At 37.7% G+C, this 16,746-nt stretch overlaps 1 protein-coding gene across 11 annotated transcripts in view; it reads left to right on the top strand.

Moving 5' to 3' along the window:
- The window catches only part of ZNF385B (zinc finger protein 385B), a 321,069-nt gene that overhangs the window by 274,010 nt on the left and 30,313 nt on the right, over nt 1-16,746 (top strand). For all 11 annotated transcript variants that reach the window (XM_043505422.1, XM_038421301.2, XM_038421312.2 and 8 more), the window contains one exon: nt 13,626-13,788. In XM_043505422.1, the coding sequence (XP_043361357.1) occupies nt 13,626-13,788 (163 nt within the window). The remainder of the gene's footprint in view (nt 1-13,625; nt 13,789-16,746) is intronic.

Raw genomic sequence — 16,746 nt, 5'->3', positions numbered from 1 at the left:
TGGTGTTTACATTTCAAACTGGGTGTCTTCATAATTGGGAAATGAATATGTTAATTCTCAATTAACAATCAACTTCAGGTTTTAAATAAAACTTAACATCTGGGTGTTTGTGTTTCTCCATGGGAAATGTTTTCAAAAGAAATAGCTTATCATAAACTGTTCATTAAAATCCAATATACTTATAGATTAGAAGGCTGATTGATTTTTGTTGTTCTTGTTGTATTATAAAGCTTTCATTGCTTGTTTTGTCTTTTACTTACTATTCAGAGATATTGAATGGCACTAAAAGGCCAGATTCATCAAAAGGATAATGGGCAGAAACTTTATGGGGTACAGATTTGAAGAACACTGGGGTATGTCGGGCATGATTATTGACATTTCAGTATCCAGAACATTCTGGGCTATTTCATAGCTAAGTTGGTGTCTGAAGAGACAAACAAATTTTTCACTAAGTCCAAATCCTATAAAGACTTGCATGCGCACTTAACTTTATGCACTGAATCCCATGGAATTCAGTGTGGCTTGCAGTATGTAAAGTTAAGCACATGTGTAAGTCTGCAGGATCTGGCCCAAGTCTGTAAGAATACCCAGTTCTTTCTGGCAATCTATGAAAGGTTTTCCCCACTGTTAGCCTCCACATCTATTTTGTTTTAAAGTTGTTCCTGTTCATTAAACTTTTAAATCACTCATTATTGTTTTTCTATCATTTATAGAGAAACATTGAACTTCTTAATTAAACAAATGTGAATTAGATGTTGGCAATAGAACAAGTCAGGAACTCGATTTCCTATTTCACAGGAAATTCTGCTGTTTTGATTTTTTTTTCCATTCAGAAACAGATTGAAAACAAAACAAAACAAAATCCCACAAAACATAATTTAAAAAAATCATTTCAGGTCGGTCAAAACTTTTCATTTTGATAAAATGAAAAGACTTTGTTCCAATTTCCACATTTTAAAACTTTAAAAATGTTTTTATATAAAACAATTTCACTTTGAATAGTCATTTTGAAACGAGAAATCAAAATGTTTCATTCAGAATTTGTTAAAATGCTATTATCCAAACTTTGTTTTGTTTTTTCACAAGATTTCATTGAAATTGGCACATATTGAAACCTTTTCATTTTGATGAAAATATGTGTCCAAAAAAGTTTCAGTGGAAACTTTTCTGATCAGCTGTATTTATAGTACCTTTTTCCATCAAGTGCATTTTTATAGAAATATAGAATATAAAGCTGGCCTTCTGAAGACAGTTGGCCCAAATTTTCAAACTTGGATGCATAATGTTAGGCATCTAACTTATCTGGGCACCTAACTATTTACCGTGATTTTCATAGGTGCTGAGCAGCCACAGCTGCCTTTGATTTCAAAGGAAAAGGCTGAGTATTCAGTCATTACCCTTTGAACGATTTATTTTCACTCTCTGGAATTTTAACAAACAAGAACAACACGAATTCAGATTCTTCAGAATAAAAAAAAGATGAGCGGCAAGTTGAGCATTTTCTTTAAGTCAGTTAGCCTGCTGAACAGGCAGTTTAACCTTGAAGATATGATATTCATACACTTATAAGCCCCCTTCCCACATTTTAAAGTGGCTGATTCTAGATTACCGGAAAAAATAATTTTCTCATTCAAATTGGTACCATTTCAGCTCCCCAGCACACAGCTTTTAAAGAGCATTATCCAATCAGACTGTATTTCCTCTTTCTAGGAATACGAAAGGCCCTAGCCATTAGCTAACTACTAAAATCTGATTTAAGCTTTTGAAATATTTTCTCTTATCCTATTATACTAGCTATAAGAAAAGGGGTACTTGTGGCACCTTAGAGACGAACAAATTTATTTGAGCATAAGCTTTCGTGAGCTACGGCTCACTTCATCAGATACATTCCGATGAAGTGAGCTGTAGCTCACGAAAGCTTATGCTCAAATAAATTTGTTCGTCTCTAAGGTGCCACAAGTACTCCTTTTCTTTTTGCAAATACAGACTAACACGGCTGCTACTCTGAAACCTGTAATAGCTATGACATTCTGCTTTTTAAATGAACATTAAAAAGTGCTTATAGTGACCAGTGTAAACTTGCCACTTTTAACCACATTTTACAATTGCATTTGAAACTATATTTTTATCTTCCTAAAATCATAAAATTTCTCCTCCTAAGATGTTCACTGTTGCATTCATGGGACCAAAATCTGCCCTCAATCATACACATAGCTCCCATTGACTTCAATGAGAGCTGCCTGCATACACTCAAGAGCAGAATCTGGAACATAGGAATTAAGTATATAAAATACTCTACTTGCAGATGAGGGAGTAGAACCTTCTCTGTTCTTTACCTTTCTGAGAAGGGATTTTAAAGTATGAGGTATACTTATAGCTTGATATATAGCATTGGATAATGATTTTTAGCACATTGTTTTCTTGGTTTCATTTGGAGAGGGAAGTGACATATCTATTAAGCATCTTTTCAACATTGCTGTATATTTTGAGTGTATCGTTTACTTACCCAAGCTGTCCCTACCAGTATATAGCCCAATCCTGCAGTCCTTACACACACAATACCCACTGGAGTCAATGGAAATTTTGCTCGAGTAAGAAAAGCAGTATCAGGTCTCAAAATTAAAGTGCAGGACAAGCTGTTTTATTAACAATAACTGTGACAAATATTGATCTCACTTTACAGTACACAATGCAGTGCCTACTGTATTTGTAGTTTTCAAGTTGTACCTGTTTTCAGGTGAAACTTTCATGCTAAAATATGAATATAAATTGCTCATTTAAATGCGTAGAGCCAAGTCCTGGAGCCCAAGTCATTGTTACAGAAAGCTCGTCAATGCAATCAAAGCCCCGTGTTCCATTTTATTCTGTGGGGTGGTGGGACACATTACAAGCAGCTCACAAAGAAGTCCACATTCCTTGCATGCCATGGAACTTCCCCTGTGCCCTAGTATGTGGCAAGAAGGATAAACGAGAAAAGTGACGGGGTGAGATTAAGTAGTTCAACTATCCCAGGGATTCTCAAACAAAAAGTCCACAGCCCATCTGTGCCACAACAACTGTTTTTCCGCATATAAAAGCCAGGGCCAGCAGTAGGGGCTAGCAAGCAGAACAATTGTCTGCAGCCACACACCACAGGGGGCCCTGCGAAGCTAAGTTGCTCAGACTTCTGCTTCAGCCCTTGGTGGCAGGGCTTGGAGCCCTGGGCTTCCACCCCAGGCAGTGGAGCTTCAGCTTTCTGCCCTGGGCCCCAGCAAGTCTAATGCTGGCCCTGCTTGGCAGACCCCCTGAAACCTGCTTGCAGCCCCTCAGGGTGCCCCAAACCCCTGGTTGAAAACCACTGCATTATCCATATGCTCCTTTCCCGAGAGGTGCGGATGCAGCAGTCATGAGGAATATGAAGTAGCAACTACCAAGTAGCAAGGACAAGAGGAGCCAGTCCTCCATTGCAACTCCCATAAACCTCCCCAACTTACAAGTTTCCCCATGTTAATGGCCTTCCAAAGATTCACTTGGGCCCAGGATTTGTCCATACGACTTTTATGAACAATTTGCTGGTAGCATTGCCTATGATTAAGGTTGCTTGACATGTCCCATTATAAGACCCTGTTTTCAGTTGCTGAAACTTTGCCTAAGTTCAACCATTTCAAGCGGAAATTTCCATGCCAGTCTAAGAGTGGCGGTGTGAGTATAATTGTTTTTAAATTTCAGCTGTTTCTGAGAACAACAATAGAGGAAAATATACTGTTTTGCCAATGTTAAAAATGCTGGTGATCTTTTCTTTAAACAGGTCTTGCACCTTGATGCATGGTGCTAGGACTTGAAATTTGCTAGAGGTGTGACCTTGATCTTAAGGATATGCCTTTTGCTGTCTCTACAAAAATCTCCCCAAATTTGGCAAATTTATAAGCATTTGAAAAATCATGGATCAGGCAACCTTCACTTTTAGCAGGTAACAGTTCTGAATTTCCATTCTTCGTGAGCATGCACAAGCCTCTCACAGCTCCTAGTGCTGATCAGATTGCACATGGCCATCACCAATGAGTGAATGAATATGCGCCAGCCCAAGTCTACAAGGGGCAAAGATAGATTTTCCATGTAATTGTTTTTCCCAGTTGCTGAGGCCAACAGAGGGGCCAGGCACTAGACCTGGAAGCAGGGAGCCTGCCTCTCCTATGCTTTGAAAGATTCCCACCCCGCAAGTGGGTACCAAGACAGTTTGAAGGAAGAAGCTCTCTGATTTGAATGCATGGGGTAACAAGAAGTCCGATGGGACTGTGATGGGATGGGGGAGAGATACTGAGTGACTGGGCAAAATACTGGGGATGATAGAGCTGGGGTGGCTGGGAATGGGGAGCCACAGGGGGTGATGGGAGGCCAGAACCGGTTGAGCAAGCAGATATGACCTGGGAACTTGGGGTCAGGGAAGAAGGTTGGATGAGGAAATTGGGAGTTGAGGGAAATGGTGGGGACTGGGCTCAAGTTGTGTGGGAGGGTAACCCTGAGATCAAACAAGGAGTTTAGAGGCGGGGGTGAGTGTGGGACTGGGAATCAGTGGGTGGAGATCAGACAAGGAGTTTGGGACTGGGAACTAGTGGGTGGAGAAATGGGAATGGAGGGGAAGGGGAAACCAGATAGACAAGGAGCTGGGATACAGGGGAAGAACTGGAACTGGCTGGGCTAAAGAGACTGGGGAAAGGAACTGGAGCAGGAAACAGATTCAGTGAGCAGCCTGGGGGGGGAACTAGGTCTGGGAACCAGTGGCGAGGTGTGGGGCTCAGAGAAGGCGGTGGGAGTGGGGAACTGGGACTGGCTGGACAAGAAGACTGGGAGACAAGAAGTTGGGGTTGGATGGGGGAATTCGATAAGGAGTTTGGGACAGGGCATGGAGAAGGGGAGTTGGGGATAGACTGGGACCTGGACAGGCTGCCTGCAAAAGGGGATCAAGTTTGGGGGAAATGTGCAGAAGTGTTTGTGCCCACTAGAGTATACTCCCCTCCAGAGCCTGGAATGGAACCTTGGAAAAGTCTGGTTTAAGTGATATGTCCATCATTCCATTGAACTCTCTGTCAGTCAGGGATAGGATCCAGTTCTCCAGGGCAGCATTCAACTACCTTAACCATGAGACAGCCATTCCTCTTCCTGCAGTCCCTTGCCTCATTCACCTACACACCTTCCAACTTCTGCCGCACATGAGGCAGGGGCCCACAGAAAATAGCTCTTTCACTTCACAATCCTAAAATTAATCCACAGAGCAGGTCCATTCTCTGCACTGAGTGAGCAGGGGTTCTATGGAAAAAACAGTATGTGATCACATAATTAAAGACTGTATCATATTCCATATGCACCTAGGGACCAAATTAAGGTTGTACAGCCAACCTTCATTTTGGCATTTCCTAACTGTTGACTGCTTGACTTTGCCACCATAACAGTGTGCAGTGTTTTCCCCCGAAATTGAAATGGGGGAGGGTGTTCAAAAAATATGGGGCAGGGGTGGGCTGTATGGCACCATAGTAAAAACTGAAAAATGTTTCATGACCATTTTATTAGATTTAACTCGTTTTTAAATCATCATACCAATTAAAGTTGGCCCCACAAGCCTACTATGAAGCACTATATCTATATCCTTCTTGGCTTCTTGTTGTAATTTTGCACAATTCTGTTAATGAACTTCTCGAATGCAGTGCATTCATTTTTGGTGGCTTCTCATGTGTCCAGTACTTCCATTCCTTCATGATATGCTCATGATCAGGTAGAAGGCGACTTCCTTCAGAACACAAAATTCTATTCAATGAGGAAAAAGAATGCTCAACTGTAGCTGTTATGACTGGAGGTAGAAAAAGATGAATTCCTACTTCTTTCATCACAGAAAATAGCCTAAAACTTGGGTCAAACCACTAGTGATGATGAAGAAGAAGTTGAAGTCAAATCTTCATTCATTCATCATATGATGTTCCACCTTGTGTTCAAATTCTCTGTTCTGTCCTGATCACATGGCAGCCCCATTGCAGGTAGTGCCTCACTCCACTCAACTGTTTGGTGTTTTATAAGACAGGCATCTGTAAAAGCTATGTAGAGGTTGATAAAATCCAAAAGTAGTTACAGAGATGTAAGAAGCACATCTGTGTACTTTACTTTTTCAGCTGGCTTAACAAACACTTCTCATCCTCTTCATTTAAGGAGTTAATACAAGTGCCCTAATTAGTCAACTTCTGAACTGAAGTATTTGCTTCTCCCAGTTTGTTTTCAATGGATATCTCTCTGATTGATCCAAGTGTAACTTCCATTGCTGGTAAAAGATCTACTACTGTTGTAGCAGGTGCCTGGATGGCAATGTTTAATGACCCAAGTGCTTTCAACAGTAGAATGGTGATTGTCTTCTCTGAACTTAGTAGCAAAAGTAGTCCACCAGCCTCACTACTTAGATCCGTCCCATCTCGGTAGATACTTTCCAAAGCCAATAATAATGGTTTCAGTAATTTTGAGACAACAGCCAAGGATCGCTCATCAGAAAGCCATTGGGTTTTCCCAAGTTGGACTAATTTGAACTTCATCCAGCATTTTTAACAGCCTCATTAAGCACTTCTAAAATTGGCTTTGACAATGACTTGCTTATAAGGCTTTCTGCATGTTGATGCAGTCCACAGGATTGGTGTTTTGCAGCCTTTTCACATAGTTTGTCAGCATTGGCTTTGCTGATCAGTCTGGCAAACCAAGCTCACTCACTTTTACTGTATAAATCTTTGGTATGCTCACATATTGAATATGCATTCAGTTCTGGTCACCCCATCTCAAAAAAGTTGGAAAAGGTACAGAAAAGGGCAACTAAAATGATTAGGGGTATGGAACAGCTTCCATATAAGGAGAGATTTAAAAGACTGGTACTTTCAAGCTTGGAAAATAGACTGCTAAGGGGGGATATGATAGAGGTCTATAAAATCTTGACTGGTGTGGAGAAAGTGAATAAGTTCCTTCACATAACACACGAACTAGGGATCACTCAATGAAATTAATAGGCAGGAGGTTTAAAACAAACAAAAGGAAGTACTTCTTCACGCAATGCACAGTCAACCTGTGGAACTTTTTGCCAGGGGATATTGTGAAGGCCAAAACTAGAACAGGGCTCAAAAAAGAACTAGATAAGTTCATGGAGGATATGTTTATCAATGTCTATTAGCCAGGATGGGTAGGGATGCAACACCATGCTCTGAGAGCCTCTGCTTGCCAGAAGCTGGAAGTGGACAATAGGGAAATGGATCATTCAATAATTGCCTGTTCTGTTAATTCCCTTTGAACCATCTGGCATTGGCCACTGTTGGAAGACAGAGTACTGTGCTAGATGGACCATTGGTCTGACCCAATATGGCCATTCTTACATTCTTATGTAAAAATTAATTATAATGTAATAAAAATGTTTAGTACAGAAGCTCCCAACACCAGACAAAATTGATCACTTGGGCAACACAGCTCTGTCTGCTGGATACCTAGGCAGAGTAGGTGAGTTCATGTAAATACAGTCTGGTTCTGAAGCCTTCTCCCCCACCCCAGCTCATCACTAGCTGTCAGGGGAGAGCTCATTCAGAACTTTGCTTATAAATCATGATTTGAAATGATAAGATTGGCCAACATTGCTGAAACAACTTTGCCAAGGTTGTCAGAAAAAACAACAGCTGTGTGAAAAAGCTAGTCTCTGTTCATATTTTTCAAGCCTATTATACTTTTTCAGGTACAAGTATTTTATCATACACTGTATATGCTTTTAAAATGTGTATTCATGTTTCAGTTTCAATTCAAATTTCCAACCAATGACTAAACTGGCAACACTGCATGTAACTAGTTGACCATTGCGGGGGGTGTTGGAGGAATTCAGGGAAATCCCTTGTAGTGAGTGTTTGATTAGCCTTGCTTTTTTATGTGTAATATTGATATTTCTGGTATAGAATTTGCATGAATTAAATTAATTTGGCCCAAATTAACTATTGCCAAAAAAGTCTCTTCAGTTTGCCCTTGAAATATTGTAGCGCTAATGTATTTACTTTCAGTATTGTTTTATTTTCTCTTGAGTTTTAATCTCTAAGTAGCAAATTATCTTTGTTACTAATAAAACATAGGCTAATTTCACATTCGGCTTTTTTAACCTTGTATGCAAATTTTTTATATTTTCTGCAAAAATGGAAATAAATGTAATATCTCCTAACTCAATGAAAAATTAATACTTGGAAGTCTAGTGGGCTAATTTAAAAGACACTCAGAATGTTAGAATTATGTATGTAATCACTGCTAGCATGCCTGTATTACATTTTAGTGTTTGTTAATTAGAATTGAGATTATGAAAGCATACAATACAAAGATTTTTGCTCTTAAAGTGAGTTTTGTATGAAAGATCTTCTCAAAGTAGGAGGCAACAGGGTAATAAACAGAGACAAATCAATGACCCCTTGTTGGACCTGAAGTTGCAAAACAGCCATCATTTCCTCCTGCTTGCAGGGCTCAAGGAAAGTCCACAGAGTATTGCTTCTTGTAATATAACAATGCTTTGTATCAATATTACTGCCCACCTACCAAAGAAAAGTAGAAGTAAATAAAACATGCAGGCATAGGATCAGAAATATTTTAAAGACTTATTTAAAGGATAGTGGATCAAATTCTGCCTCCCACTGCACCTGTGTATTCCTTTGGAATTGCTGTCCCTAGTGACAGTGAATCTGTCTTAGTGACAATAAAATAAATAAAATTGTGTTAAAAAATTAACACCTGTTTTTAATTCCCTCACTATGTAGGATAATCCTTGGATAAAATGCTAACAGTTAACAATTTACTATTAGGTTTCAGAGTAGCAGCCGTGTTAGTCTGTATTTACTATTAGTAACAAAGTAATTATAAACACTATGGATTTTTCTTTATCATCTTGTACTGCTGCTGGTATATGCTAATAAGGTGTAAGGAGATACAGTTTTGAAAATATAAGGTCATCTAAAACTGTGACTAAAATTTGCAATGTTTTATGTGTTATGCATCTCCAGTGACTTTACAATGAGTTTCCAACTAAAATGAAATATAACACAAAGATATTATAAATGGTATCTTGTATTATAAGTCCTTGCTAATAATTACTCCCTGTAGAAAACAGTGGTTCAAAATGAATATTAGTCAAAAATACCGGTTTTGATTCACCCAGATTCCATAAATTAACCCCCAAATTAGCACTCAGGCTGGGATTTTCAAAGGAGTATAATGGAGTTAGGTTACTTAAGGCTTCATAGAAAAGCCCAGCGTAAAATTGCAGTTAGCAAATAATTTGCAAAGCTATTAAATTCTATATGTTAAACAATTACATCATTTCTAGTGCTTTTACTAAATACAATTATCTGTGGCAGCTTTTATATGCTACAAGCAGTTGTCTCCTTTGCCAAGTTTTTGATTCTGTAGAGTAATTTCAGCATTGAAATATATGCTATGGAAATGAAAAACAAGATTGCTTGTTAGCTGAAAAGTTGTATTACAGCTAAAAGTATATACTTAAAACTACAAATGACCTTTACCTTTAAAAATTGTACTATGTTGCCTACTTTTGATTATCATTAATTTAAATGTTTTTTATTCCAGGATGGCACAATTGTGAAAATGCTGAAATATACGAATATTTATTCTGATTTTCCCTTACAATTCTGATGCAGCCTAATTTAATCCTATGAAAGTTAATTTGTTTCACATAAGGCTAGTTCTTGTATTCTCTATACACCCTGTTGGGAGTTTTTCTGGCATAAACATTGTGTGATAGTCTATATTTTGTACATTTTCTCTGAAAGATAAATAATGCCAAATGTTAGTAATACATTTGCAAGGGACAAAATATTGTCTTATAATCTATTGTTTTATAATCTTTATCGATATGAAGACTTCAAGATTTAGAATTGTTATTGGTCCCTGGCCTTACACTAGCTAACATTTATTTTTTTTATCAATGACCTGGAATAATGCTTAAAATCATTTCTGATGAAGTTTACAGATGACGCAAAGGTTAGAGGAGTGGTAAATGGTGAAGAGGACAAGTCACTGATACAAATCAATCTGGATCACTTGGTAAACTGGGCACAAGCCAACCAAATGCATTTCAGTACAGCTAAATGTAAAGCCATGCATCTAGGAACAAAAAGTGCTGGCCATACTTACAGGATAGGGAACTCTATCTTGGGAAGCAGTGATTTTGAAGAAAACTTGGGGTGGTGATGGATAATCAGCTGTACATGAGGTCTGTGTGATGCTGTGGTCAAAAGGATTAATATGGCCCTGGATACATAAACAGAGGAATCTTTAGTAGGAATATGAATATATTTTTCTTTAGCACTAGTGTGACCATTACTGGAATGCTGTGTCCATTTGTGGTGTCCATGCTTCAAGAAGGATGTTGAAAAATTGGAGAGAGTTCAGAGATAAGCCATGAAAATGAGGGAGAGATTCCAGAAGCTCATCTTATTTAGTTTAACAAAGTGAAGGTTAAGGGGTGTTTTGATCAGTCTTTAAGTACCTACATGAGGAATAGAAATTTGATAGTAGAGGACTCTTCAATCTGGTGGACAAAAGTATAATAAAATCCAATAGCCGCTAACTGAAGCTAGACAAATTGTGACTGGAAATAAGGTGTAAATTAATCATTGGTACAATTTATCCAGCATTGTGTGGGATTCTCCATCACTGGTAACTTTTAAATCCAGATCCGATGCTTTTCTAAAATATGTTTTAATTCAAGCAGAAATATTTTTTGAAAGTTGAATGGCCTGAATTACATAAAAGATCAGAGTAGATGATCACAATGATTCCATCTGGCCTTCTAAAGTATGAATTTGTGATTTTGTGATATAATACCTGGATATAATTACTATCTAGTGGAAATCAGAAATGAAATACTATGGCTGAGCTACCCAGCAGAATTCAGTGAAGGCTTTGTAAATATTTATAAAAAGCTTACATTAGTTTTAATTCTATCTGGACTTGTTTGTTTTCAACAGGTCTCTTGTACAATAGATGACGATTGAATTAAGTGAATCAAAAACAGTAGTATGATGTTGCAGGTACTTTCATTGCAAATATCAGCAGAAAGGCTTATTAGCAATGTACTGATGTAGTAAACCTCTCTCTTTGGTGCCCCGATGTTTCTTATGTTGTAGATTTTGGCCTCAGGCAGCACATGCTCTTGTCACCAAAACATGTATGCATTGAGCATAATTGTAGTTAAAATATTTAAGGGGACACCATCAACTTGAAAATCATATTTGAATCTGAAAATTTGGTGGTGGTTTCCCCCCAGCTAGCCCTAAAGACCCTTTCTAAACCGAAATAGGGGAGTAGAAAAACCCTTTGAAAATTAAGATTTTTTTTTTTTAAATCAGGACATACTATTTAAAGGGTGCTTTATCAGAAAGCTGAATTTTTTGAAATTAGTTTCAAAAAATTCAAGTTGTGTCTCTTTAAATACTGTATGTAAAGTAGTGATTATGCTATACAGTTAGCTGTTGCTTTATAATCTTTGCATTGTGTTTTATTATATGTTAATACTGCAGATGTTTTGAAGTCTAGAGGAGTTGCATCACAACTAATTGTTAGACTCTGTACTGTAAATATTGTACCCACTATTTTAATATTAGGTTGTTAGTTTTTTGGAAAGGTTCGCTGACTACAGTTAGCCTCGTATTTCTTATTGCTGAACAGTTGCTTAGCAAAACTTTTTCAGAAGTATACAGTCTGGTAGAACATGCAGTTTATTTTGTTCCTTCAGAGCAGAAAGCATTTACTTTTATTTTACAGTATATATGCTCACCTATGAAGCTGCAATATATACCAGTATAAGTACTTCATCTCACCTAAGTGGCTATTTTAGCTGCATGCCTTAGTGATTTTAATGGTGTCAGTAATTTTCATGAAGACTTTAGTGAACACAGATTTGTGTGTGTTCTCTTGTCTGTTTCACTTGTTCCTACTGTTTGCTTACATTCCATCTTCATGATAAGGCTCTGTGATTACATGCTGTGCCAATGGTGACTGTACTGTTGTGCCTAGTTACAATTGCCCTCTTTATAGCAACGCTGCTTTATAACACCTAAAGTATTTGGATCCCAAAGTCAATGTTCATAAAGCATGTGTCGTTTGTTTCATGGTTTGCTTCATTTAACATAGTGAGCAAAATGCAATAGTCGTAATCCAATGATAGAGAGATGTGTTAACAATGTACATTTGCATGAATACAGTAAATGTTTCTTGTTCTGATATTAACATGTGGGGCACTGACATGACAATATCATCACTGTGTCAGTATGAAAAACACAATTGCTCCCAACGTTTTAGTTTGAATTAGATCACAATATTAACTTAAATAGTTAATGTGTCCTTCAATAGTGGCACCTATTTAACAGAAGTTTCAAATCTTTAAAAGGATGATATTTACAGATAGATACTCTCATTAGTAATGCAAAGCTATTGCTAAAAATAATGTTTAAATGTATGTTAAAACATCTAATGAATTGTGTATAAATATAAGATATTTCAGCAATTTTCTAGTCTATAAAGGCTGTTAATGAAATTAGTGTTTTGGAAGTCAGCTTTGTGTTAAAAAAACATAGCTTAAAATTTTCAAACTTGAGGGTCTAAATAAGTGACCTGATTTTTATAGGTGGTTGGTATGTACGATTGATGGGAGCAATGGGTGCTCAGAACCTCTGAAAATCAGTACACTTATGTAGGTGTCTAACTTCAGGCATGAAACTTTGAAAACTTTGCCCTTAGTTTCTATGAATAACTTTTGACAAAAGTCTAACATACACCAAATGTTATTTTACACTACTAATTTTGTGTAGAACTGTGTAGTATAAATTTTATAACATTTTAGAAAAGAAGCTAATAAGAAGTAAAACCTTTTCCAGGGTATCTTGTCCTTCATATTCCAACATTTTAAGGCTTTGGAAAGAGCTCTACAAGACTATTGATAAAATATAACATAACTTGGTAACCATTTTATGCATTTCATATGTTTCATTTGGGGCTATTAAAGTTTATAGCATATATGTTTCTTTTTTTCATCCCTTCCCCCTTGATCTAATAGTGAAGTCATAATCTTATTAATGCCCATTTCAATTGCTATTAGTGTAATGATGCAAATACTTTATAACTCTTGTACTAGGTCAAGGAGGAGAAAAATGGATTATTTAATCCTGTTACAGCATAGAGTACATCTTTCTAACTACAAGCAATAAAGATTAGGGAACAGCACATGAAAATTAAATAGAAGTTTTTGAAATTGGATGTGTTTACATTTACATAGAGGTTTAAATCTTTCATGGGTATGACAGTAAGGAATTAGATAAGCAGCTGTCAATTCTAATATACACTTGAAACCTCATCTTCCAAGGTGCTGAAAGTACATACTCTTCATTAAAATCTCTGTCAAAATGCAAGTTTTCCCCTCTGAATATATAAAATACATTAATCTTTAGAAAATAATTAACAAGGTGCTACTAAAGTTTGTCAGGTGGAATAATATGGTGCCCATTATTGAAAGTATCATTTTTCTATATTATCATCCATTGTGTTATATGGAAGTACAAAAAATGAGCCTGATTTGTTCTCCTTTGTAGAGCCAGGCCGAGGCCCACTACAAAGGAAGTAAACATGCCAAGAAGGTCAAAGCATTAGAGGCAACGAAAAATAAACCAAAAGCTGGTTCTTCCAAGGACAGCGCAAAGGCTAACACAAGCTGCTCTGCCACACCAGTCACAGCCAACATCTCTGACAAATCAGGTCAATGACAATTTTTGTTCTCTACATTCTTTGCTTTTCCTTTTTTGTGTTTGTGTAAGAGTCTGACTGATTGTTAGTGGTCTGGGACTTGTTTTTGTAAACTGCTAATATGCTTTGCTATACAGGAATGAATGTATTTGATATTCAGTACCAAAACATCTTTAACACACATGATACATTCCCTATATCACAGTACTAAGGCTTAATTTCAAATAACGTTTATAAGACTCTCCTGTGGAATTTATATTTACAAAATATGGAACATGTTGTCCTAATGCCATCTAAACTTGTTATTGTGAATTGATTAGAATTGCTCCATTCAGCTTCCATTGAAGTCATTGTGTGTATCTTCAGGGCAAAAGTTGTCTTCAGGAAACTCCCTTTCTGAAAAGGGGAGGCCTGCTCAAACCAAATGAGGATAGTTATGGCTATGAAAATCTCCTTCAACAAATACATGGGAGCCTTGTAGCATAGATTTTTTTTAATGGCTTCCACAACCTCATGTAAGCTTCCACGTTATTTGTTCTGCTGTTCCTTCTGGTAATCTCAGAAATATTGTTGACCCTAGTGTGTGTGAGTTATTGTTTCAGTTTTGTTCTGTTCCCTCTGTGATATGTTGCTGAATAAAGCAGAAATATTTCCTGAACTTTCTGGCACAGTGTGAAATACTACTATAATCCTTATCCAGTAGAAAGCAGCCACTTTTGGTTTCCCAGGCTATGAAACGCAATAGACTCTGAGAGGATTGCTGCTTCTTTCATGACCACTGTTTATCACCCTTTTCCCAGGAGCTGAGCTTTGACACAAATGCCAAAAGGAGAATGACATTAGAAAATGTTTTAATGTGGAAGTGACTTATTCCCATGCTAATGGCCATTTAGGGCTCAATCCTGCACTCTTTACTCAGGCAAAACTCTCGTGGATTGGGCTTCTAGCCTAAAAAGGTTGAGGTTCAATTTGGTTTACCTAATCTACCTACATTTTAGTTTTGTGTGAAACAACATAAACCCAGGTAGCACCTTCCAATAAATAAACCCAAGATTTTATAAAACAATAAAACAGATGGCAAACACACAGTAATGGTCAATATAACTGAAATAAGAGAAGAGTGAGTGAGAGAATCGAAAGGCATGTTCACATCATGTTCTAAAATTAGACAGTGAAAGAGAATTTAATTGTGAAAGGTATGTGAAAATGCTAAGATATTTTTAAAGCATTCTAACTTTATGGATCTTGCACTGGAAAATATCTCATGTTATCTCCTTGAATGTAAACTAAAAAACAAACAAACCCCTAAAACTGAATCTACTGTTTAGCTTGAAAATTTCAAGTTAAAATAGCCTGTCACTCCATTTCTACTGCCACTTGTCCGGGTTCTACTGTCACACATGTTTCACTGTAGAAGCCTGTGGTTGCAACTTTATTAAACTTGATGCAAATCTGGGGTTACCCAGCAAATTTTAATCCCAGCAATGACAATTAAATCAAAGAGTAGGCCAAAACAAGGGTTCAAATAATGGGAGTTGGAATCTCCTTCACTACACCACAAGACCAGTCCTTCTGCTGGCAGATGGAGCCCACCAGTAGAGAGATGTTTTGTGTAGTGCTTGAGTCAGACCACAAGCCTGTCTCAGGCATACTTGCCTCATGCCATTTGCCTTTACCCCACTTGTTCTCTAATCCATGCCTAGTTTTAGAAAGGGGTTAAAACAACCTAATTCCACTACAAGGGACTCCAGCCCACAAAGTTGCAACCGTATCATTATTTATTTGTTAACATGAACTAAAAAAAATATCCCGGGTACCTTTCAGCTTCACACTAGTTCAGGTGTTTCTAGCACTCAAAATAAATCATAATGGCAGATCAGTGAACTGCTGCCTTACCAGCTAAGAACAAATGAGCCCAAAAGGTGCAGGTCCCTATGGAAGAGATAGTCATAACTGCCTGACCTTGCTCTGCTCAACTTGGCAAGTAAGATCCTAGTGGGGAGCTGGGAATCTGTTTGAAGCAGTGGATTCTACAAGTGTATTTTCAATTACCATATCACCATCTAATTCCAGAGCTACTGAGTCAAAGATGGAGTACTTGTGGCACCTTAGAGACTAAAACATTTATTTGAGCATAAGCTTTCGTGCGCTACAGCTCACTTCATCGGATGCATTCAGTGGAAAATACAGTGGGGAGATTTATATACATAGAGAACATGAAACAATGGGTGTTACCATACACACTGCAACGAGAGTGATCACTTAAGGTGAGCTATTACCAGCAGGAGAGCAGGAGGAAAAAATCTTTTGTAGTGATAATCAAGATGGGCCATTTCCAGCCGTTGACAAAAACGTCTGAGGAACAGTGGGGGGTGGAGGGGGGGATAAATACAGGGAAATAGTTTACTTTGTGTAATGACCCATCCACTCCCAGTCTCTATTCAAGCCTAAGTTAATTGTATCCAGTTTGCAAATTAATTCCAATTCAGCAGTCTCTCGCTGGAGTCTGTTTTTGAAGTTTTTTTGTTGAAGAATTGCAACTTTTAGGTCTGTAATCGAGTGACCAAAGAGATTGTTCTCCAACTGTTATACTTTATTGACATCTGATTTGTGTCCATTTATTCTTTTATGTAGAGACTGTCCAGTTTGACCAATGTACATGGCAGAGGGGCATTGAAACAACTCTGACATCATAATCAAAAAGGCTGACAAAGGAGATGCTGTTGTCATCATGAATAGGTCGGAATTTGAACAAGAAGCTGCTAGGCAACTCTTCAACACCACTTTCTACAAGCCATTACTCTCTGATCCCACTGAGGGTTACCAAAAGAAACTACACCATTTGCTCAAGAAACTCCCTGAAAAAGCACAGGAACAGATCTGTACGGACACATGCCTAGAACCCCAACCAGGGGTATTCTTTTTGCTACCTAAGATCCATAAACCTGGAAATCCTGGATGCCCCATCAT

The sequence above is a fragment of the Dermochelys coriacea genome, chromosome 11 (assembly GCF_009764565.3).
Source record: "Dermochelys coriacea isolate rDerCor1 chromosome 11, rDerCor1.pri.v4, whole genome shotgun sequence".
Taxonomy (NCBI): domain Eukaryota; kingdom Metazoa; phylum Chordata; order Testudines; family Dermochelyidae; genus Dermochelys; species Dermochelys coriacea.
Note: the sequence above shows the minus strand (reverse complement) of the source record. Positions and strands in the feature narration are given on the sequence as shown.